Source organism: Sturnira hondurensis, unplaced genomic scaffold, assembly GCF_014824575.4.
Source record: "Sturnira hondurensis isolate 20B ecotype Veracruz unplaced genomic scaffold, ASM1482457v3 Scaffold0018728, whole genome shotgun sequence".
Classification (NCBI taxonomy): domain Eukaryota; kingdom Metazoa; phylum Chordata; class Mammalia; order Chiroptera; family Phyllostomidae; genus Sturnira; species Sturnira hondurensis.
The window spans coordinates 8,053,287-8,078,714 of NW_028091359.1; the positions used below are offsets into that span (position 1 = coordinate 8,053,287).

At 41.7% G+C, this 25,428-nt stretch overlaps 2 protein-coding genes across 3 annotated transcripts in view; both read left to right on the forward strand.

Annotated features, from left to right (window-relative positions):
* Positions 1-243: 243 nt before the first annotated feature.
* On the forward strand, positions 244-11,405 carry APOH (apolipoprotein H). Its single transcript, XM_037070093.1, has 8 exons — positions 244-370; positions 742-918; positions 2,157-2,253; positions 3,783-3,859; positions 5,849-6,055; positions 7,874-8,053; positions 9,691-9,888; positions 11,254-11,405. Exons 1-8 carry the CDS (start codon positions 307-309, stop codon positions 11,307-11,309), a joined length of 1,056 nt encoding a protein of 351 aa, XP_036925988.1. The 5' UTR covers positions 244-306; the 3' UTR covers positions 11,310-11,405.
* An 11,714-nt stretch (positions 11,406-23,119) lies between these two features.
* CEP112 (centrosomal protein 112) overlaps positions 23,120-25,428 on the forward strand; it is a 340,946-nt gene continuing 338,637 nt past the window's right edge. The window contains exon 1 of one of the 2 annotated variants that reach the window (XM_037070013.1): positions 23,120-23,218. The gene's annotated coding sequence lies outside the window, so the exon portion shown is untranslated. Of the gene's footprint in view, positions 23,232-25,428 lie in introns of both variants that reach the window. The other variant, XM_037070012.1, reaches the window with a different exon arrangement.

A 25,428-nucleotide genomic window follows, 5' to 3' on the forward strand; every position in this document is an offset into this window, starting at 1 on the left:
TGGCAACCTGGGAATCACCAGGGTTCTATCAGTGGCAATAATGGACTGTTTTGTGCCTTTAACAAAATCGTTATAAAGACCAAAACCATCAACCAATGATTTCACAACAGACCTGCAGAAGTGGAAAGAAAGTAAATGATTAAAGGATGTAGGCCTCGGAGTTCCTTTCAAATCGTGATATGTTATCTTCTATTTACAGACAAAATAAGTACACAAAAATGGTTAATAGTTAAGCATTTTCCTATGTGCATCTGCCTTTTCGGTAGAGGAAAGCCACTTTGGCAGTGTCTGTGAGAACCATCCACAATGATTCCTCCAGTGCTGCTCTTGTTCTCGAGCTTTCTCTGCCATGTGGCGACTGCAGGACGGGGTAAGTACTCCTCGCTCTTGCAGAAATAGTGGATCTACACAGCCCCCTGGTATGTCCCAGGGATCGCTAATAACTTAAACTCCCTCTAGGGCGGATGCTGGAGAGACTGGATCAATGCTTATTTTTGAATCTTGCCACATTTAAAGGTTCTCCAGAAAAGGCTTAGACAATGTAAGCCTCAGAGTACTGACCTGTACAATGGGGATGACCATAGTACCCTTCAAAGTGTCGTTGAGGAGATTAGATGAGATACGGCGCAGGACTTTGTAGAGTTGTTGTGAGTGGCATTAACAAGTTTTAATTTCTATGCCAGCTGAACTGAAATATGCACATCTAGATTTCTTAACCAGCTGCTCTGTGCTCGATTTTAGCCTGTCCCAAGCCAGAAGAGCTACCGTTTGCCACAGTTACTCCCTTAAAAACGTTCTATGAACCAGGCGAGCAGATAATATACTCCTGCCAGCCAGGCTATGCGTCCCGCGGAGGGATGAGACGGTTCACCTGCCCTCTGTCTGGAATATGGCCCATCAACACACTGAAATGCACACGTAAGTCAGTGCCTGCTTGCACATTCTCTCCTCTGGCTTGGACTCTGGACATTTTTTTTGGGGGGTAGCCTCCCTTACTGTGCTGCGCAGGGTGCAGAAGGTCAGCAGAGCTGTGTGTGTGGGGGGGGGCTGTGAAGAAACAAGAGGGTCTGGGGACATTTCCATAAAAGATGAGGCCAAGGTAGTAGGTACTATTTAGAGAAGGGGAGGCAAGCTTAGCCTGGAATTGAAGGCACCTGGTGTGATAAAAGGAGAGGGGAACACTGCGGAAGTGAAAAAAGAAGTGCAGATTCTCTAAAATTTAAGGAGATGCCAAGGAGACACTTGAAAAAAAATAAACACGAGGAATCATCATATTGCTGGACTTTGCCTCAAAATGAAAGCAGATTTAATAGTTAGTGAAATGATAATAAATTTCATCTGAACTATGTATATATTAGATGTCATATTCCTAATAAAGAATAGCTATATATTATACTAAATTAATAAGATAACATAAATTATATACCTTTGTATCTCATTATGTCTTTATGGTAGATGGTTACTTTTATGCACCCTCAGTGATACCAAGTTGGTATTATTTTTATACTTGAACATTGAGCAATTGACCAGATAGAATGTCTGACAATTTTATGCAGAAGTTAAGCACTAAAAAAACTATATGGACCTATCTAGGCTTTGCTTATTTTGGTCATATGGACATAATATTTGCGAAAAGTATACATATTCATACAAGTGATTTTTAACATACTCTTTGATTTAAAAAGACCAAACATAACTTTTAATGAAAAAAAAACCCCTTTAAGACAGTTATAACTCTAGAACACTAACAATTTCATTTTAAAGTCATCTCCATGTGTACATGTTTGCATGTTGCAGAGAGCAGAGACCATTTTATATTTTTCTAGTCTCGTCAGTATAGCAGAAACATTGACTGTGTTTCTACAGTCTTCATAATCAATGTTTTGTTGACTATATTATAGTTCAACTGTTGATTTCCCATCATTGGTTAAAACAATACCCTGAGAGCAAACATTTAGACTGTTCAGTTTTTGTTATCAGAGGTAACCGTGCAATGAACACATTCAGGCATATACCATTTGACTTATTTTAGTTATTTCTCTTAGAATGTTACCAGTAGAGTTATTGGACCAAAGGATAGAAATGAGTTTATATATTTTTATTTTAATAGGGAACTCTCTATATAGGTATTTACCTTTTTAATCTTTAAATCACAGCCAGAGTGTGTCCTTTCGCTGGAATCTTACCAAATGGAGCAGTCCGCTATTCAACATTTGAATATCCCAACACGATCAGTTTCACTTGTAACACTGGGTAAGGACTTCCGAGTAGCTAATCATGGAGCTCATTTCTATGCCCTTAAACTAAACCTCAGGACTGGTCCAGACTTTATTTCTAGCCTTAGACTTGTTGAGTGCAAGTCACTGAATACAAATACACAATGGTGTTGAGGGTGGGTAAGGGGTGGGGAATATGACAATTAGCAAAACATATCTAATTTGTCTGATTAGTTACTTATCTGATGAGGTACATTAAAATTATTGACAGCTGTCTGGGGGGTTGGAGGTTAGGAAGTGAAGAAATTGAGCAAAAACAGAAAAAAAGAGAAAAACTCATGGACGCAGTGCGGTGATTGCTGGAGGAAGGGGGGTAGGGGGGAGGAGGGAGAGGGTAGGGGGATGTAAGTGGTGATGACAGGGACCAGACTTAGGGTGGTGAATACACCGTGCAGTTACAGATCATGTGTTGTGGAATTGTGCACCTGAAACCTATATATGATTTTGTTAACTGGTATCACCCCAATAAATTCAGTGAAAAGGAAAAAAATTAGAAAAAAGATTATTGAAATTGGACAGTAATTCCTTATCATTTCTGGGCCCAATCTTGATATGAGGATTAAAACAGGATGGGCATTGGATTTGGGCTTTAGCCATGATGCTGACTTGATTGACTCAGCTGGCAGTCTCTAGAAGGGAATTCTGCGGAGAAGACTGGGAGCGTGGTGACGTAGGGCACAGTGCTCTGGTTCTCAATGCAGCACGACGTGCCCAGGAAGAAAGCCTCTGGTTGGTAGTACAGCCCGTCTGCCTTACGAGCAAAGACACCACTGGTGTCACTGGCAGTATAGCACGTTGACTGCCCATATGGTTGGGCAAAGCTTTACTGAGGATCCTTGTTTGGGACTGGAGATTGGGCAATCCTGTGTGCGAAAGAGAAATGCAGTCAGTCCTCTCATCTGAAACCCGAATTACTACTGGGGGGTCTGATGATAAAGCACACTGGAAAAACTGGCTCCGAGGACAGAATGTTACATTTTCGATGAAAATAGACGGCATTGGTTTTTTGTTTTTGAATTTTTAAACTTTTAAAATTATAGTTGGCATACAATCTTGTATTACTTTCAGGCATACAACATAGTGATTAGACGTTTATGTAACTTACAAAGCGATCACCTTGATAATAGACTGCATTGTTTTTATACATTTGTGTCGCTGGGCTCTCAGAAAATGAATAGTAGAGATTACTCAATTTGATTCTATTTCATTTTTTTTGCTTCACGTAACAATCAACCAGTTGGTCCAGCTGGTTGGAGATGACAAGTTGGAGGTTTGGTCACTGTTCCCACCAGCTATGGAACCCTCCCCTTCTTCGGTGACTCACCTGCAGGTTTAGGCTGGGAGACCTGAGCCTTGTATGTGTGTTAAGCTCCACAGGAAAACAACGTTATAAAATGTGAACAAAGTCAATAGTATTAATCTGAAGCAATATACAAGGGCAAAGACATTTGAGGTGCTCTCGATGGATTCTTTTCCTGCTTGATGGACTAAATTTCCCTTTTGCAGTTTTTATCTGAATGGAAGTAAATCTGCTCAATGCACTGAGGAAGGAAAATGGAGTCCGGACCTTCCTGTCTGTGCCCGTGAGTCTGTGGGTCTCAGATACAGGGGAGGTGACCAGTTGGTTTACCTGGGACTTTTCTGATTTCAGGACTCTAAGTCTCACACCTGGAAACCCTTCAGTCTCAGCTCCATGAGGTGGCTGGTTGCCCTTGTAGGGAGTATTCATCCTGATAACATCTTCCTCTGCAGGAGGAAAGAAGGACTTTGGAATGACAGAAGGGAAGCCTTCTACTCATGAACACATTTTGCATCCTCTCCCTGATGGCGCCAGGGGTCTCTGGGTTTATTAATTCCAACTCTCCCACAGTGTTTGGGCAGGGGCTTGGGTATGTGTGGCATGGGTCTACCAGGGACTGCCACCATCTGACTACAAGAACTTCTGCATCAAACACCTTCTTCCCACTCTGGAACCCCATTCATTCATCCATTCATTCACTCACTTATTCATGTAGTCAATAGACATGTATTGAGGACATAATATGCACTACATCCTGTTTTCAGCACCAAGGCCACTGAGCTAAGGGGGACTTCGCTCCGCCCCCAGCAAGTAAGTCAGTCTAGTGATGAGGGAGACGAGGAAGTCAGCTTCATGGTAAGTCTAGAGCCTATTAAAGGGCCCTGCATCCAAAAAGCTAATTGAGTTTCCTGCAAAAGGCACTGGAGATAAGATTAGTTCAGGGGACGCTCAGTGGAGCAGTCAGGGTCAGCTCTGGGTTCTGCTTTTGTGGGGAGGGACGTTCTCACATGCCCTCACTTGTGATTTTTGCAAGTTCAATCTTTGACCAAAAGGCCCAGGCATTACAATGATACTTATGAATTTTTGACATTTCAGTGAGGTGTGTCCCAGCAAAAGAAGTGGAAAAGTGAAGGAATTTCAAATAAACACTAGTTTAAGAAACACCAAACTACCCCCCAAATTATTTTAAGCTAAATTAAGTATAGTTTTTCACTCAGTCATAGGAGTCACCATGGTTCTTATAGTTTCCCTTTTTATGTATGTATGTATGTATGTATGTGTTTTAAATCCTCCCCTGAGGATATGTGAAGTCCCTTTTTTCTCTTTAGTTAAAGTTGACTGACTACTTTAGCTTCAGTCTAACCTAAACAAGTGTTTCTCATACTCTAGCGTACGTACGAATCGTCGGGGCGTCTTTACAAAATGCAGGTTCTGATTCATGAGTCCTGGGTAGGGCCTGAGCTTCTGCATTGCTCAGGCAGTGCTCATGTTGCTGGTCCACGGATCACATGTTGAGACTCTATATCAGGGGTCCCCAATGCCCCGGGTCATGGACCAGTACCAGTCTGTGGCCTGTTAGGAAAGAGACTGCGTAGCAGGAGGTGAGCTTGAATATAATGCATCTGAAGCATCCTGAGACCGTCCCCCCTACCCTGGTGCATGGAAAAATAGTCTTCCATGAAACCGGCCCCTAGTGCTAGAAAGTTTGGGGACTGCTGCTGTGGATGATTCAAGCGAAATCACATTGTGGTCTCCACTAACTTCTGTTATGTTACCGTGACTTTCCCTGGACTCACTCAGACTTCACATGAGTCAGGTCAGGATGACAGCCTGTACCATTTCTCTGTGGAAGGGTGTTTGTATGAGCTCCAGAGTGACCGAAAAGCAGGAGGTATTCCACAGGGACAAACGAACCTGAACTGCAGTGGAGCTCAGAAGTGGAGCGCACGCAGCTTTGCACCAAGTTGCTGTCAACAGCGATGATTACGGGAGGGTCCCTCAGCAACGTTGTCTACCTGCTCTGACTTCCAGAAACATCTTCTGAGGTTGCGTTGGGATCAAAGACTCACAGAAACCTAAGCACTATGTTATCGTATAACAGGCATCTGCTTTCCAGATCAAAGTTTAAAATTGACCTTTTTTTTTTAACATGGCATTTGACCAAATCTTGCATTTTCTCAAGTTAATCTTCAGATTTTTTTCCTTTCTGGAAAGAATATACTTTAAAAATCTCAATAATTTTCATAAAAATAACAGTTCTTTCTTTCTCCAGCTGTAAGCTGCCCTCCACCATCCATACCTAAATTTGCAGTACTTAGTATTTCTAAGTCATTGGCCACCAACAGCTCATTCTCTGGAGACAGCGCCCTCTATGGGAACAAGGCAGTCTTTAAGTGCTTGCCACGCTATGCCATGTTTGGAAATGATACCATTACCTGCACAAAACATGGCAACTGGACTGAACTACCAGAATGCAGGGGTAAGTGCAAAGATAAAAAAAAAACAACGATTATGATAGTGAAATTCCCACTTTTGAAAACTAGTGACACCTAAGTAGTAGGTGTTTGAAAAAATTTTCCAGCCTGTCCCCTAGATGTATCGACTGTCAGCATGCTGTGACACTTTCAGCCATCCATCCCCTGGCCCAGGTACTTTTTGTCCCTGACCCATCATGAATACTCTAAGCACAAGGACAGTCTCCTATCGTCACTGTTCCCAAGACATGTAACATGTTTTGAATTATTAAGAATAATTTGAACAGTCCTAATAATATAAACAATTAGGAACATTTCATCTGGACACTTTTCTCATTGAGCCAGAAGCACCCTTTACGTGCGTGCTTTGTTTTACGTGAGATCGAATTCCGAGTCACACATTCTGTTTTGTTGTCATGTCCCTTTAGCCTCTTCAGTTAAAAATGACCCCCTGCCTTTTGAGTGGTCTGTCATCGACATTTTTAAAGAGTACGGGCAAATTGCCTTATGGAGTGTTTCATAACGGAATTTTGGTTGATTTTTTTACTTGTGATTAAAGTTCTATACTTTGTTAAGAGTTCATTTTATCACGTATTGGTCCACCGCTGGTCCTGTCTAGTTTGATCCCTTAACTGGGTGGGGTGTGGCAGATCTTCTCTTGGTGAAGAACCTTGTTTTCTTTGGAATTAGTAAGTTACCTGTGGACGACACTTGGTGACTGTGTGGATATGCTTCCTCCAGATGGAATTTCTGCGTTCACTGATGCTCCAGTTTTGACGCAGGCGGTTGCAAATGGTGGCTTTCTAATTCCATCTTCCCTTCTATATTGATCAGCTGGTGTGCCTCTGCAGAGATGAGCTTTTCTTCCATGGACTTTTTTTTTAGTATTATTATAGACTCCTACATCCTTTTCTTCACCTAATGTGTGGAAGAGCCAACACTGAACCAAGCAGTCCAACACTGAAGTTCGTCCTGTTAGACTGCCTCATTATTCTATCTCCCAAGAGTTCTGCACTCCTGGCTTCACCCTTGTCTTGTTGTATTGGGGTAAATAGAGATATGGATTTGGGAAGCCTTAAGAAAACTTGGAAGTGGCACCATTTTCCTCCCTTGAATTTTGTTCTGGCTTCTTGTATCATCTGAAGAATGTGTTGTAACATTTAAAATCCAAATAATGGTGTGCTAATGTGCATGGAGAGAGTCTTTGTGTTCCAATTTTATGGCTAGTTGATTAAAGGAGACAGACTTTGTTTTCCCTTCTTTCAAACTCGCCGTCTTAGGCTGCATGGAGATGAAATTCACAATAAACAATACCTTATGATTACATGAAAGCCCTAAGAACTTGGTGACTCATTCATATACTTTTTCAATTTTTAAAAGATTTTATTTACTTATTTTTGGAGAGAGGGGAAGAGAAAGAGAAAGAGAGGGAGAGAAACATTAATGTGTAGTTGCCTCTCATGCACCCCCTGCTGGGGACTTGGCCTGCAACCCAGGAATGTGCCCTGACTGGGAATCGAACTGGTGACCTTTTGGTTCACAGGCCAGCACTCAATCCACTGAGCCACACCAGCCAGGGCTCATTCATATACTTTCAAAGTGGTGAAAGTATCTGAATGACCCTTTTGTATACAATCAAGGGCCTCATGAATATAAGATCCGGAGAACAAAATTAAGCAACAATATACCTAGACATTGCATTCTAGTCACTGGAACCCCCAGTGATCAATGGTATAAAGGTACTAGAGTATAACTATGTATTCCAAGACTACTGGACAACTTCACTATTTATACTAATATATCTTATTGTGTAAACTTTTTAGAAGTAAAATGCCCATTCCCATCAAGACCAAACAATGGCTTTGTGAACTATCCTGCAAAAGAAGCCCTTTATTACAAGGATAAAGCCACATATGGTTGCCACGAGAAGTATGTCTTGGATGGCCCACAAGAAGTAGAATGTAGCAAATTTGGAAACTGGTCTGCACAGCCCAGTTGTAAAGGTATGAAATATGGGTGAGGTCTTAAAATGTCTCTGAACTTACCAGTGGGTCACCTTTACTCGCCGTTTTCTCGTTCCAATCCTCTTGGACTTGTTGCTCAGACTTGCTTCACAGCTACTGGCGCGTGAAAGGCTTTAGGACTTATTGTGCAGCTTCATGCCTAGCAAGGTCGTTTGACACTAAAGTGTGTGAAATAAACTGATCGTACTGATAATATGGTGGAAGATTATGTGGGATTCTTATCACGGATATAAGTGCCTGTGAGCACCCATTTCTGCTCGGTTTTGGTTAAGACTCTCCTCGTGGTTGCAAAAACCAACCGCATATTCGAGCTATTTCAAGGGAATGGAGGCTTATACTTGGATGGCAGGCAATCTGATGGGCAGTGAAGAACAGGAAGCACAACCCCTCCTCCCAAGAACTGGAGCTGCACGTTAGGAGCAGTTGCTACTTTTTCACATCTCCATGGCCTCATGGTCTCTCCCATCTCCCTGTTTCTCTGCCTACTCGCCTTGAACCTGGCTGGACTCTACCTCTGCACCTCTCAGCTAAAGGATTCATCACTAACACATCTTTCCCCCGAGCTACTTGCCTGTTTTCAGTTGGGTGTCTATCCTCTGGTATGGTCAGTGTCATGCTTATGCGGAAAACCACAACCTAGCAGGAGGTGTCTGCTCAGGTGGGCTGGACAGTGTAAGCAGAAAGGGAATTAGAAACAGCAGGCACATGACATACAGCTAGTGTCTTAGTTTGGGGTGCCCTAGAAGCGGAGTTTGCGACAGGGATTCAAGTGCAGTTGATTTACTGGGTGTCTCGGGAGAGAGTGAGGCAGGTAGGATGGAGTGGGAGACCGGACCTCCCACTGTGTGTCAGGGGCTGGTTCTTCATCGTGCACCAGAATCCCACAGAGTTTCTGATTCAGGAGATCTGGGCCAGGACACGAGGCTTTGCATTGGTACCGAGTTCCCAGGTGATGCTCTTACTGCCGATCCAACTAAGTTTCGAGCAAGCATGTGGTCTCAACCAGAGTTTAGCCTCAGTTACACCCCTTGGGGGCTCTGGATTATGAATTCTGCCCCAGAGTTGATCTCACCAAGAAGCGAGGGGACCTGTTTCTTGTATCTCTGAGTCATTGACTGTGGGCTATTCTCTTCTCTGACCCTGGGGTTGGGAACAGATTTGCATTACCTCCTGGGAGAGGGGACTTCCTTATGGCTGAAGACAATTTTTCAGAGAAAGGAGCGGTTGTGAGCTGTTATCAGCCAGCCCTCAAAGTGGCTGGTGGGGTGGGTGCACTAGGTCAACAAATGGGTTATGAGTGGGCCAGTGTAGGCTTACATGATATGACAGAGTCTGGTAGAAGTTCTTCGCTGGAGCCCAGAGTCTGACGTTTCTGCTCTTGTGATGTAGCTACTGTAGGGGCAGAAAAGTCCATCTCAGAATCCGTGACTAATGGTTCTGTTGCTAAAGAGCTGTTGTTAGCAATGATACTGATGTTATTCCCTATGTACAGTCATGGAATCTTCTTCTCTTGAGTGATTTTTCAGGGGTCCTCATCTACGGGCTCACAAAGCTACATTCTCTTGAAGAAAGACTAAGAACTCCTAAGTCTTAACTATAGATATTGTCTCTTTCAGCATCTTGTAGTGTATCTGTTAAAAAAGCAACTGTGATATTTGAAGGGGAGAGAGTAAAGATCCAGGAAAAATTTAAGAATGGAATGCTGCATGGTCAAAAAGTTTCTTTCTTCTGCAAAAACAAGGAGAAGAAGTGCAGCTACACAGAGGATGCTGAGTGCATAGACGGCACCTTAGAAATCCCCAAATGCTTCAAGGGTGAGTCTAACACTGGAGCTTTGAGCCAGGACTTCCACTTGCCCTTCACCATAATCACTACTTTATTATATATCGACCCTAACGAGCCATGTCAACATGGTCATTGGACTTTTAAAAAGAGATGGGGACAGGAGCAACAGTGAGATGAAACAGTGGGTGCCCTCTAACCATTTCTCTTTCCAATTCTTTTCCTTAATACTTGTGATTGTGATTTTATTTGATGAATATTGAGGTGAATTATCCTATCTGTTATAATTCCAAATTAAGTTTGAATAGTAATAATAATAATAATGATAATAAATGGAATATTTGCCACTTTTTGGTCCCAAATGATAAAGAACTCATCCCAAATGACAAAGTAACTCATGGCAACGGTAACTGGTTTACAGACCCAACCTTTTTCCCCTTCCTTCAGCATTTGCTAGAGTTTGAAAAGTACCCACTAGAACATAGCGTTCATCAGTGCAAAATATTTTAAGGAAGATAATTATGTCTGTGTGAGATTTTTTAAAAAAGTGTATAACGGCCAGCGCTTAGAGCTGGTAACCATGTAAGGTTTGGGGTTTAGGGTTTGAATCTTTGAATCTTTTGAATCTTTGTCGTCTGTAGGAAGAACCAGCAGAGGTGGAAGCTGTGGTTGGCTGTAGGTGTAGAAATGGCCCGAGAATGCTGGGCAGCCCCACACCGGCTGGAAAGAAGAGTCGGGAGCAGAGGGGGAGGAGGGGAGAGGGGTCTGAGAAGCGGCCAGCTGGAGAGGCAGAGGGAGTGAGAAGGAGCAGATAATACCCACCTCGTGAGTTTGATTGTCCAAAACATTACTCCTGACACTGAATCGGTGCTCAGCCGATGACAGTTATTATAATTACGAAGGGTTAGAGATGCACTGAATAAACTGTTATTATTCAAAACAGAGCAGAGCCCTGGTGAGATGTTAAATATCGAAATTAACAAAGCACGGTAAGCTCAGTACAAATCTGTAAAAAAAAAAAGTAGAAGAGGATAATTAAAAAAAAGAAAAGCAAACATAGCCTTGCTGATGTATCTATTCAAGCCATTCTCCCTCCCAGTCTCCGGACAAATGCCGTCCTGATAGGGCATTGGAGAAGAAGTAAGGGCTGGTACAGTTCTGTCTTTTTAAATCTTGACTCTCAGAGTTACACAGCTTTTATTTTCTCTCCTGGAAACGAGGGCCTTACCATTTCCCTAATGCTTTGTCCTATCCCATAAACCTCACACTATAGGATTTCATTCATACAATTCCTTTTATTCGGCACATTTAAAACACATTTGATTTGTCTTAGCCATTTAACAAATTTGAGAAATGGTTGTTTCTCACAGCGTGTTTATCTTTTTCTCCCCACACAGAGCACAGCTCTCTGGCTTTCTGGAAGACGGACGCATCCGATGTGAAGCCATGCTGAACTGGTTTTCCGATTCAAAACTGCCCGTCATATCTGTGTTTGTCCAAGAAACCTAGTGGAAGTAGAGACAAATAAATGACTGGATTTATGGTCTGAGCTGTTGTATCATTACTCATCCTGGGCTTAGTTTTAGTTATGCTATCTGGTTAAGAACCCATGTATTTGGAGCATCAGGATGTCATTGCTGTGAAATGAAAAGTGTAAACAGCAATCTGAGTGACCCAGTTCCCCTCTCCCTTCTCTGTCCCCTGAAACAGCTATAGTTCAGTATTTCTCCTTGAACGGTCCACACACACCGGCCCTCCCCCACTACATCCGTATCACTTGGTACATATTACAAAGAAAAAAGGCTGTGCCCCAGAATTTGTGAGGATGGTCCAAGAGTCTGCATTGATGACACGGCATTGATGTCCCTGAGTGATTCTTTGCATTCTCAAGTTTGAGAAGTATGGCCCTGAAGGAATGAGAATGGATTTCTAGGTCAGGGGAACTGGATTTGAACCTTTGGTGTCCGGTTTATAAAATGCCTTAAAAAAATCTCTCCTTCGTCACTAAAATTCCGTGACCTGTCATAACATTTTTCCTTTGTTCCTATTCAATTCCCTTGCCCCTTGCTTCTTCTGTAATACATGGCGGCAAACCCACCCCGGGCCCTTGCTGCCTTCCCTCTGCCCATACCACCAGAGCAGCTGACTGTCTCTGGGAAAAGCAATCACTCTAATAGGCCCTGCTTTCAGTTCAGCGGCACAAACATGACCTGAGCTCTCAGCTCTGCCCAGAAAAGCCACGGTATTCCTTTAGGTTGTTCCTGCCCCTGTCTGCAAAATGGTTCTTTCTCTCCTCAAGCCACCTTCTCTCTCTTCTGTTTCAACTGATGACCTTGCTCCTTAGTTCACTGAGAAAATAGAAAAGACTGGGGTTTTTTTGTTTGTTCGTTCCTTTTAGTTTGACACTACCAAATCCCCCATCTTATCAGTACCTGTACCCAGTACTCTGCCCTCCATCTTGTTATGATGGATGAGCCCTGGGGTCCCGTTTCTCTCCCACCTCAATCCTCTCTCTGTGGGATGGAGGGTTAGTTTTGAAGAAGGTGTGGGGCCTCCCCCTTCTAAACTTAAAAGCCCTATTTGGGGATTTTGCTGAACAGTAGAGCCATCCACCCTGGATTTCCTCCCTTAGCACAAAGTTTTCTGTAACTTGTCACATAGTAATTAAATAACCACTATTTTCTTTAATTTGTCACATATTAATTTAAAAATGGACCCCCTCTGATCCCACCTAACAACTCTGGGAATGCAAAGACAGCAGCCAAGATTTATAGCACTTCCCCAGCCTCAGGCATAATCGCTGGGTTTGCCAGGAAAGGAGAGAGTGTCTGTTTCCATTGTCCTCTCTCTTGTTGCAAAGCCTCTCATGATTCACCTTATGGTATCGAAATGTGTAAGTATACAGACCCTCTAAGTTGTTCACTGTCTCTCAGCTCCGGGGAGGGAACCGACAGGGCTGATCACAGGCAGAGCAGTGACAGGAAGTTGCAGATCTTTGTTGGTTTCTGGGGCGTGGTTGTGGGAGCTTACCGAGCACACACCCGAGCTCCAGGCCTTTCGTTCAGGGGCTCTAGGGGCTTCTCTATAAAAGTTCGCACCCCCCGCCCTCTTCTTTCACAATTACCATTACCTACGAGGATCAATGAAGACATTAATCCAGAATTTTTGAATCATCACATCTGATGACTGAAGGGACTCAGTGAGGGGTTTTAAAATTTAAGCATTTATTAGTTATGACCTTTTTAAGGGTATAAACAGAAGGTCATAGGATTAGTCAGAATGGATTGTGATTCGGAGTTGGGGGGTAGGGGGAGTCAGGGGGGAGCCCCCCCGCTCCCCCTCCGCTGTTCTACCAGGCATTAACTTTCAGTCGTTAGACCACGAGAAAGCAGCAGCGGGGTCTTACGGGAAGAGCTGGTAGCCTCTTTGTTGTTGGCACTCCAAGCTCTGGGCAACAGCTGTCTACCAACTGGTGTAGAAGCGTTTCAGTATTTTAATTCGCCAAATACCTCACCGTGCATGCTCTCAAGAAGGATTTGGGACAACATTGTTGAAAGAATATAAACAACATAAAAATAAACCACACACCAAAACCAAAACAAAACAAGTCCACAGATTTTGTAGTTTTATTTTTATAACATCTTTTTGAGACTTTATTTTTTTAAACCATTTTTGTTTACAAATTGATGAAGGTACAGAGATTTCACATATACCACTATGCCAATGCATGCACGCACAGCCTCCCCCATCATCAACATCACTTGTCATAATTATATGTGTATATATATGTGTGACTATATATGTACATATGTGTGTATATATACATGTGTGTGTGTGTATATATATATATATATATATATATTACCAAAGATGAACCTATACTGACACATCATAATCACCCAAAGTCCATAATTCACCTTAGGATTCTCTCTTGATGTTGTACATTGTATGGATTTGGACAAATGTATCATGACATGTATCTATCGTTGTAACATTATACAGAGGATTTGCCCTAAAAACCCTCTGTGACCTGCCTATTTACGTCCCCCCACACACTCAAAACCACTGGTGTTTTTACAGTCTCCCCAGAATGTCCTGTCGTGGGAACCATGCAGCACGAAGCCTTTGCCAACTCAGTCGTGTGCATTTAAGTTTCCCTGTGTCTCTTCATGGCTCAGGAGCTCATTTCTTAGTGCCAAATAATATTCCACTGTCTGAATGTACCAGTTTATTTATTATCCATTCACTTACTGAAGGACATCTTGATTTCTTCCAAGTTTTTGCAATTATGAGTAAAGCTGCTATAAACACCCCACGCAGGTTTTTGTGGATCATATGTTTGGTTCATTTGTTTGTTTGTTTGTTGTGCTGTAGGTGACACACAGCATCCCATCGGTTTCAGGTGCACCACACAACGATTTGAGATACGCATACGTTGTGAAATGATCTAGTAAACATCCGTCACCTCGTACAATTGCACATTTCTTCATGTGGTGAGGACTTTTAAGAGCTACTCTCGTGTCAACTTTTAAATGTTCAGCACGGTAGTAACTACAGTCACCGTGCTGCACGTTACAGCCCCAGGACTTACATATTTTGTAATGGGAAGTTTGTACCTTTTGGCCACTTTCACCCATTTCATCCAGAGCATGTTTAGTTTTGCAAGAAACAGGCAAACTGTCTCCCAAATCGGCTGTACTACTTTGCATTCCCACCGCACCCTCATCAGCATTTGGTGTTGTCCGTGTTCTGGATTTTGGCCATGCTGATGAGTGCGTCATGGTGTCTTGTTATAATTTGCATTTTCCTGATGACATATGATATGGAGCATCTTTTCATTGCTTATTTGCCATCTGTGTATCTTTCCTGGTGACATGTCTGTTAAGATCTTTGGCCTATTTTAAAAATCAGATGGCTTATTATTGTTAAATTTTAGGAGTTCTTCATATATTTTGAATAACAATCATTTACTGGGTACTGTCATTGGCAAATAATTTCTCCCAGTCTGTGGCTTGTCTTCTCATTCTCTTGATACTGTCTTTTGCAGAGCAGAAATTTTAAAATTTGATGAATTCCAGCTTATCAGTGCTTTGTGGATCTTTCTTTAGTATTATATCTAGAAAGTCACCAGAGAACATTTTGCTCAGTAAAATAAGCCAGTCAGAGAAAGACAAAAATACCATATGATTTCACATGTGGAATCTAATGAACAAACTGAACTAACAAGCAAAATAGAGACAGACTCGTAGATGAGAGCAGGCTGACAGCTCGGGGTGGGGCAGTTAAGAGGTGGAGGGATTGAGCAGAAGGGAAGAAGGACTCACGGACATGGACAACAGTGTGGGGATTGCAGTGAGGAGGGGTGGGCGGAGGTGGAAGAGGGTATATGGTAATGGAAAAAAAATACAGTAAAAATAAATTTTTCAAAAGTCATCACCACACTGCAAATCATCTAAGTCCTCTCCCATGTTGTCCTCTAGGGATACAGTTTTGTGTTTTACATTTCAGTTGACGGTCCATTTGAAGTTAATTTTTGTGAAGGGTGATAGGTCTATGTGTACATTCATTTTTTTTTTTTTTGCACATGGCTGTACAGTTGTTCTAACACCATTTACTGAAAAGACTCTCTCTGTCCCATTGTATTGCCTTTACTCCTTTATTGAAGATTGGCTATATATATGGGTATCTATTTCTGGTTACTCTGTTCTGTTTATCTGTCTGTTCTTTTGCCAATACCACACCATCTTGATTAGCATTATGTCTGTTGTGTGGAAATATCTGCGTGCAGAATGTTAAAAGCTCCCAAGCCCAGCACTCCTATTTCAAACCTACAACACTTCTCCATCCCCTCTCCCCACAGCCTATTCCACAAAGAAACTCCCAGGATTCGGTAAGTCTGTTGCAGATGGCTTTTTGTGCCACTTGGTTCGTTGGAAGGCATTTCAGGCTGCTGGGTAGGATCGGATCCCTGAAAAAATAGTCAGACTAGACTCTGGAGCTTAGGCCACAGTACTGATTCATCTAATTTAATGATTTTTTCACAGAAAGAAAAATCTGCTATTTTTGCAATCTGACAAGGCAATTTGAATTAGAGGAGCCATCCCATCAGTAGAAACTACCCATTTGCATCCCCTCTGTTTAGTGATTAAGTAGTCCATTTAGTCCCATCAGTAGACTCTTTTCCAAATGTTTTTTTCTTAAATGCTTAGATCACCAGATTGCCTGTTATCAAAACTCAGCTCTACCCTCCCTAGCCACAGCCTGCAGTGATCTCCCCTGCTGGCTGATAGTCTAGGAAGTGATAATCCTCCACCCCCAATGTAGTCCACTGGAGGAAGAGTGAAATTATAGCCATCGGCCGCTGGTTACCACCCAACCACCCTAGGCGGGAATGTTGTCTTTCCTGTCTGTGTACTGTGACTTAACTAGCAACGGCAGACATGGTGATCCTCATAAACTGTATGTGGCCACTGAGGCTTTTGTATAGGACACGTGGGTTCCTGGATGTGCCCCCAACGATCAGCTTTCTTCTCCTGGATCATGGCAGGATGGGCTTCTCAGTGCAAAGGTGCCCCGGTTTTAACTTGTCTGTCATGCTGGAATGTATTTCTGCAAGATGTTGAGAGCACAGAAAATGAATTCTCTGGTTTGTAAGGCCTTGCTCGATCTTGCAGTGTATGGTGTCTCATTTCTGAGTCCCCAAACCCACTACGTATTTTTCAGTGAGATTTCCCACTACCTAGCCTGGAGATTATTTCCACTGTAATCACTAAATAAAAGATCGAAAGATAAAAAGAAAGGAAACAGCTTGGGATGTGTGCATGTGTGTGTGAGCATGTTTCTGGATGCAATAGAATGTGTGCTTGGTATGCATATGTATCAATGTTTATTCCTTGTGTGTGGTTTGTATGTTGAGTATGTATGCTATTTGTACATGTGAGAGTATGTGCATATACATCTGTATGTGACTCTGTGTGTGTGTGTGTGTGTGTGTGTGTGTGTGTATGTGGCATAACTAGTTTTTTTCGTGCTAATGCTGCCTCCTAGTGGCCTCTGTTACTTTCGAAAGTGCTCACCAAATAGTTGGGGACGAACTGATACTGAAGTTTCCTTGTGTCAAGCATCGGGTAAAACTTTCCATATATCTCACTATTGTATCTTTCCAATCATACCATAAGGCAGGTAAAGAAACCAAAGATCAGGGAAATTAAGCAACTTGATTTACTTGGTTGCAAAGCTAATCAGTAACAGAACCAGATGTCTAACGTTCAGAACTGTCTTTTCTACCGTTCTTAGCTACCACTCAATGTTAGTCAGGCTGTGAGTTTTCCCACTGGTTTCCTGGAAATAACTGAACTCTAAAGTGGGAATTTTACAGCCTAGGAGCAGTGCTGAGACAGGTTGGTAGGGAGATTATTGTATAGGTGAGGCTACGAAGTTCTCTAGTAGTTGGTTGCCGTTTTGTATGGACATTGGCTGGGGCGATATGCATGTTATTGAAGGGGAGGGAGGGAGGATAGCCAGTCTATCTCTATTGAAAGCCTTGTGCATGGATTGGCGAGGAAGGCAGGTTAGAGTAAGCCACAGAGGTAAAGACAGAATGGTGCATGTGACCTTGTTCTGGCATGGGGAAGGAATGGGAACCATTGTACTAAAGGCAGTGATTCTTTTTTTTTTTAATAGTGGAGAAAAGAACATATGCCTCATAATTTAGTCTCTACTTTCTCTATACCATGGCTATTTGTGGCATAGGCAGTACTGTTGTGACCTGTAAGTAGGAAGTTTAGAATCATTTCTAATCCAGTGTAAGGGATTTACTGGCTGCAGGATTATTCTGGTATCTATCTCTAGTGCATTTACATAATAATAATAATAATAGTTTTATGTATTTGTAAATTGCTTTTCATTTAAATTGCTATGAGTCATTCATGAATTTCATTCTAATGATATAGAGTATACTAATAATGCAGAACGGTGAATCACTGACTGAAATTTAATTATTTAGAATATCAGCTTATAAATTAGTACTATGTACAGGGCCACTGCTAGTTTTGAAACAATAAATAAAAATATGGAAGGAATGAGAGAAAAGGTTCAGGGAATAAGAAGCATAAATTGTTGGTACAAAATAGGGGGAGGTTAAGAATAGTATAAAATGGAGAAGCCAAAGAACTTATGTGCATGACCCATGGACACGAACTAAGCGGGGGAACGAATGTGGGTGGGAGGGGAGGGGAGGTGCAGGGCAGAGGGGAATAAAGGGGGGAATGGGACAACTGTAATAGCATAACCAATAAAATATATTTAAGAAATAAAAATATGGAAGGTGTGTGTATCATGTCAATTTCCAGAAAAATGGACAAAGGGCTAAAGAGATACTTTGCAGAAGAATAAAAAGAAAAGACCAATAAAGATATTAAACATTTCAACTTTTCTAAATAGTGGAAAATGAAAATTATAGAGATACTTTATATATACAAACAATTAGTGCAAATTAGAAAAATTGTTCATGTGAGGCAGCCGCCCTCGGGGACTGTTCAGTGAAACTGCAAATTTGCAAAACACTTCTGGAAAGCAATTTGTCAGCACTGATCAAAAGGCTTAGGCCCCCTCCTGCCCCCCAGGAGGAATAGCTCTTATGGAGACAGCTAAAACTTCAACTAAGATGCATATTAAAAGATATTTATTCCAGTATTATATATCAGAGCCAAAGACTGCTAATATCCAATCACAGGAGAATAATTAAGCAAATGATGTTGTAGTCTAATGATGGGATAATAAGTAGACATTAACATGATTTGTGTATTATTTTCATTATTGATATATTATAATTTTATTATATACAAGTATATGCGGTTTGAGAAAATTATACAGTAATTAATAGTGGTTATTTTTATGGTAATGTTATACATATTTTTATTTTCCTCTTTAAAATATTTAATGGCTTTCAATTTCCACATAATAGAGTTACAACTTATAATGTAAAAAAATGCAATTCAAAAATCTCTGTCTAGGAAGAAACACTTCATACCTTTTTACAGTTCACTTGATTATTTTTCCTGGCAATTTGAAACAATTGCCTGATAATTCACCACAGTCACCCAGAGTCAGTGACCTATGTTCTTGTGTCTTGTACTTATATTTTATGTGTTTACTACTCACAGTCCTTCAAATTAATGGATAAAGTCACATTGAAGTCATTGAAACCTTAACTCCTCAATGTTTTAGAGGAGAACTAAGTAGTGAATTTCATTATTTGTGCCTAAGTCAGTGTTTTCCAAAATAATGAAATTTTTGGAGAGACTTGAGGATGATTAAGAAGTTCATCTTTAATTCTTTCACCAAGAGAATCACTGTTAATCTTTAGTTCATATTGTTTCAAGTTGTCTTCCTTTCTGTGTCTATGGCAAGTATGCAAAATAATAGTTTGCAAACTGTTTTGTAACTCACTTCTGTATTTATTAGTATAGATTTAGACTTTTGGTGTTGGTCTTCAGGACAATTAAAGTGTCCAAAGACAGCCCTTAGAAAATATGTACATTTTATATGTATATCATTTAAAATTAAGAGATGTAAGTTACTGCGTGGGTGTACAGTTGACTTTATAAAACAGAAAACACAAATAATAGTGGTTTAAACCAAATGGAGGAATCCTGTAGGTCTCTGCTATAGTTACTATAATTTTATAGAGCAGGAGTTCAAAATACAGATATCATCAGATTGAATGCTTATAACAAAATACAGGCCTAATTCAAATTGTGTATAAAAATTATTATGTTTATAATTAGCAAAAGGTTTCGTTTTTCTATGTTTTAGGTAGGGAATAATTGAATTCACATTGTTCAGTATTATTTAGACTAATTCTTAATTTTAAGTTTATCTTTTGAAAATAAACAGAACCTTTCCCACATGAGAAGTATAACATAATTAACTACTCACACAGAAAAGAAAAACAATTTATTTTTAGGGTCATGTTTACACCATCATTATCAATTATGTACTAAAGATTTCCGTGGAGAGGTACACTATCATTATCAATTATGTGCCATTTCACTTGTGAGAATTGAAGTAAAATGTTATTTGTTTTGAACAAAGCTTTGACACAAAGCTTCTACTTTCATTAAAGTTATATGTAGCTGATAGGAAACAATATTTTCAACGGAAAATTTTCAACTTTAATACATTTTAAAATCAAAGGTAAAACAATATTCAGTATATATTTCCTGGATATATTTTCATAACTGACTTTATCATTAAATTAGATCCATCAGATTCACTCTCCTAGGAAGAAATTTGGGTTCAGAAAAGTTAGTCTTCTGGGCCTCTTGAATGGAAGCTGTAAAGTAGGAAGCCATGGGGTAGACGGGTTCCATCCCAGGTGCAGAGAAAAGCACAGAGGAACAATCTGCATTTATTCCTTCATTCAATGAGCATTTACGGATTGTCTCTACACGTAGGTGCTCTGCAAGGCGCTGGGTCTGCAATGGTGAACCCAGTAGATGTTGCCTCTGTCCTGATGGGGCCTAAAAAATGATCCTTGACATTAGTTAATATTTGATTACAAATTTTGATAAATAAAAAGATGAAAAAAAGGGGGGCTTTGAAAAAGAATAAGGATGGTCTGAGAATCAGCGAGGACTTCTCTGAGGGTGCGACAGTTCAAGAAACACATACTGAGCTGACCAATTATTATCCTTCTGGACATAGAAGTCACTTTAATGGTTCCCGTAGATATTTAGCCATGAAACAAACGTTTATGTGGAACATTTTCAGGCCACACATACTGCAACAGTTCCAAAAGAGTATTTATGTGGATTGAGGTCCCTGAATGGTCTCTGATTCCAGCAATTTCCTTCTAAATACATCTGGAGGTCCCCAGGGTGGGTCTTATGCATGTTCTTTATTTTACTAAACTATTGCCTGCTGTGCATTATTAATTTTTCTCCTTGTGTTTGTAGCTGTGAAGATGTAACTATTATTCTCACTTCTTGCCTCTGATACTTGGTAAAGTCATCCCATCTGTGGCTACTTTTTGCTAGTGCAGGCCCTGAGGTTGCTGGAGCCCAGTGTTAAGGCCAGTGATGTCTGTACTAAGTTTCCTATCTTCAGAAATTATAAACACAAATGTGGCTTATGGCTTCTGTTCTCAATGTTGAAATGGATATACAATCCAGAGAGCAGGGGTTCTTAACCTCGGCTGCGCGGATGTCCTTCAGACCTTTTACGAACCCTTTGATTTGTGCACACATTTTAGGGCACGTGGGCAGTTGGTGGTGGTGCAGTAAAGGAGGTGAGTTATAGCTTTTTAAGATTTCAAAGGAAGTTCCTCACCTAAAAGGATTAGGCATCAGTATCACAACAAGAGGAGAGCAGGAAATCCAACCATGGCCAGCTCTGTGCTTTGTGTAGAATCACCCACCTTCCCTCCAAAGTTTCTATACTGTCATCGAAACAGACCTGCTCACCATCTCCTAGGATGAGTTACTTCCTAGGAGGGTCCTTGGTTCTCATGTAGAGATTCTAAGTGGACACCAACCAGTCCTGTGAACATGACTTATATGCTTCAATCCTAAGGTAAGCACAGCTCAGGCTCAAGCTATATATGTAAGACATAACAATAAAAACCCTCTGTGCATATCTTGGTATTTTTGTTTGCACAGCTATATGTATGTATATATATATATATGTGAAAAGTGTCAATCTGCTAGTTGTTGAAAATGGAAAGGGTACTTTCACCTAATTAGAGAAAATATTTTAAGAAATTTACTTTCTTGATTTTTTCTTACTTTTTAACTTTCAGTCATAATTTTTTCTGCTGCAATTATTTCCTCTCAGATGAATGTGACAACTTGACTTTGTTGCATTTCCTCCCTTGATCCTCTTTTTCTGTTTTCCATTTTTCTGCTCATGTTCATTTAGACCTCATTTGTCAAATTCATTTCATGTTCTACCAGCACTGTGGTTCTATATTTTGAACCTCTTCACTGAGTGGTCAAATTCCTGCAATTGTATGTGACATTTTACATCCCTGATTCTCAGTGCAAATGATCTGGATTACTGATTATTTGTTAGCTATAAACCTGTTCAAACATGCTTTTGAAAAACTAAACACTCTTAAAAGCATTTCATACCTTTTCTTTTCTTAGCCTTCATGATTTGTCATTCAAACAATGAAGAAGTGTTAGTTTTTACTTCCAGTGGGATGGGTTTGAAAAAAGCATCTTTGAAAGAATGACTTCCCTCTGAAAGTTTGAAAGTAACTAGTTACAAATGAATGCATTTTCTCTTTTCTTTATGGAAAATTGAAAAGGTGCTTCAAGCTGTGCTTATGTTAAATTGGCATCACATTGAGTGTATTGCATAGACACTGAAGGAGGAATCCTGTTGTGAAATTAGATGAAAAACAGTGGTAAACTGAATTTCATTTAGGTGGGTATTTTTACAATTTAAATGTAATTTCTGCCTGTATATTTAAAAAGCACAGTTCAGAGTATCCCCAGAAATGTAACAGAAGACCAAAGAACACCACGACATTACAAGGCAGACACGGAGAGTGCCCTGAGGAGGTTGAGACTTGGGAACAGTGAAAACTCATTTTCCACTAGATCTTGCTATTTCACAGAGAATTGGTGAGCAGAAAGCCATTTTATTTTATTTTATTTCATTTCAGCATCTTCAGAATTTGTTGTCAGGTTTTTCAGACCTCAGTTTCGAATTAAAAAAGAAAGAAAGGAGGCAGTGCTCATTTTCCCGCTTAACACCACCCCAGTCTCCTCTGGGTTGAGAAAAAGACACCAGCAGTTAAGTTCTTACGTTTTTACACTCATTCAACTCCGAAGTGTGTTGAAACAAAGGCCCCACCCTTCTGTGAACATCCTCCAGTAATTCTATTTTCTTTGCCCTTGACACGTTCTTCCACAGCCCGCAAAGTGTCCACAAGCTACACTCGTGATGTTCGAGGGCTGCAGCGCCCAGTTATCCTACAAGCCCTGGCCTGGGACCAGTTTAGGAGCGGCAAGGCTGGAAAGCCATCCTACAGCCTGCGCCGCCGGACCCGACCGTCGCCATGGCAACGCGCCGCGCACCCTCCAGAGCCCAGCGCCCAGGGGAGGGAGGCGGGGATACGCCAGCGCGGAAGTACCTTCCTCGGACACGCAGGGCAGCTGCTACCGGAGCTTCACCCGTCGCCGTGGCAACAACGAGGCGCGCCTGCAGCCGCGGGAGGAGTGGGGAAGGGGGCGGGGAATGAGAGCGCGGAAATCCCCGCCCCCGGCCTGCAGGGCGGCGGAGACGGCGGCGGTCCGCAAGGATTTGAAACCGTTTGGCGGCGGCGTCGGCGGCGGCCGTTCGGAAAGCTTGCGTGTAGGGGCTGCAGGTTCTTGTCTTTCCGATTTTCCCTCCCCTGCCCCTATCCCCGGGTTCTCGGGTGGAATTTTGCCCGGGGAGGCGGTTGCCCCGCCCGTGCGGGCTGGTGCGGGGAGGGGCGTAGCCCGCAGGCCCCGGGCGGGTTCTTGAGGCCTGAGGGGCGCGCGACGGGTTCCGGGGTCTCGGCACGGACCTCTGGGGTTTCACTTGCTACGTGAAATGCAGCCCGGGCACGGGTTGGGGAAGTTGGGTCAAGTTTGATAAGCGGTCAACGTGATGCGGTCCAGAAGTCGGACCAAAGGGTTTGCTGCTTGGGAGAGGAAATCCGTGTGCCGGACCAGCTCGGGGAGCGGCCTGGCCTCGCGGGGCTCGCGGGCCGCGCCAGGCCCGGCGACCTCTGCCCACGGTGGCCGGGCAAGTGACTTAGGGGCACGGCGCCCTGGACTTGTCACATTCCTCACTCGGGGTTTAGGGCAGAACCTGTGTGCTGGTTCCTTTGTGGAAACAGCCCTCATAACAGCCCGTTGGGAAGATCCTGTCCCGGCATCAAGGTGCTGGGAGTTATGGGTTGTTTCTGAGTTTATTTATAGTATATATTTTTAAAGCGTTTAAGAGGACAATTGTAAATACGAACGGCTCTTATTCTGATCACTCTGCAGCTGCTTGTCTTATTTGTCCTTAATATTTAAAGATGAGTGAAAATAAAATAGAAAAGGCAAATGAAATGACACGTGCCTTTTCCAGGGGGTGCCGCGGAGTCTGGGCACAGTGTTCAGGCCCAGCTGCCACTTTCCGTGGAACCCTTCGGCCAGTTACTGAACCCCGCTGAACCTCGGCTTCCTCCGCTGTGAAATGGATACGAAAGTATACCAGTCTCTTAGGGCGTTGACTGAGATGCGTTTGCAAAGCGCCCAACATGCTCCTGGCCCAATCAGGGAACTGTCCGCACACCCAGATGGCAACAAGCCAGGTCAACACGTACCTGGAAGACTTTGATGTGCTGAAGTACACATGTCAGGTTTTCTCTGATGACCCACTACATATTTAAAATACATGGTTTGATTGAACAAAATTGATGACACACCACTCTCAGTAATATGTTTATTGTGTTTGGCAAGGGGCGTGATATACCTCAGGTGTATTCTTTGTTTAGCAGCAGTGGCTACCTTTTCCCATGCTTTGCTGACTCCTAGGGCAGTGAAGCACCTTGAGGTCCTAGCCCATTTTGAAGCGCTCCACATAGAAACGGGTTTAAAAAAAGACATTGCCAGTGAATTAAATATAAAACATGATCCAAATATAAGTTATAGCTATAATCAAGAGTCACTCAATTCACTTTTTTAAAAAACGTTTTTATTTTTAGAGAGAGGGGAAGGGAGGGCGAAAAAGAGGGAGGGCGAGAAACATCATCAATTGGTTGCCTTCCAGGAATTGAACAAGGGACCTTTCCGTTTGCAGGACAATACCCAACACACTGAGCCACACCAGTCAGGGCATGGTTTTGAAGTAATTTATGTAACTGGTAGGCACACTCTAACCCTAAATCAAAGATATATAGCTTTACTTATTTTTCCATCCTAATAATTTAAATCTGCAATTCTAATAAATAGTAATTGAACTGTTTAATTAGCTGGAACTAAGTAGATATAATTTATTTATAAGACGTAATTTGTGTAGCAAAGATTCCTTGAAGGTTTGAAGTGGTAAATTAATTTTTTTTGCTTTTTGCATTCATTATTTTATTGGATAATAAAAAAGGGATGAGAAGCAGATTTTTGACTTTTACCAAGTATTGCATTGACTCTTCATTCTATTTTTTAAATGTGTACCCTAGTATTGTGTGTTGTTACAGCAATTCTGATTGCCTTTCTAACTTTCAAAAATTTCTATTGTTAGTTGGATATGTTGCTGATTTATAGGGAAGTGGCCAAGTGGTCAGATATAATGGATCTGAGAGTTAGAGATTTCAGATCTTTAATCTGAGCTTTGGGCTTAGTTTTGTGAGTTTGGGTGAGTCTTTTAACTTTGAATTTTAGTTTCCTCTAACATTAAACACTATGTATGATCTCCTGCCTGTGTCAAAGGATTTATTGAGTGATTATTAGTGATTATTAGGAATGTTTTTGCTTTAGCTCTAACTATGGGTACTCTCAGGCAACTGTTTGCATACACAGGCAGAAAGGTTAGGCCTGAGTACACTTCCAGGC

Coding starts and splice junctions, on each gene's coding strand:
- APOH (XM_037070093.1), top strand. CDS start 307: ATGATTCCTCCAGTGCTGCTCTTGTTCTCGAGCTTTCTCTGCCATGTG. Junction 2,254..3,782: donor AGTTTCACTTGTAACACTGG/GTAAGGACTTCC, acceptor TCCCTTTTGCAG/TTTTTATCTGAATGGAAGTA. Junction 6,056..7,873: donor TGAACTACCAGAATGCAGGG/GTAAGTGCAAAG, acceptor TAAACTTTTTAG/AAGTAAAATGCCCATTCCCA.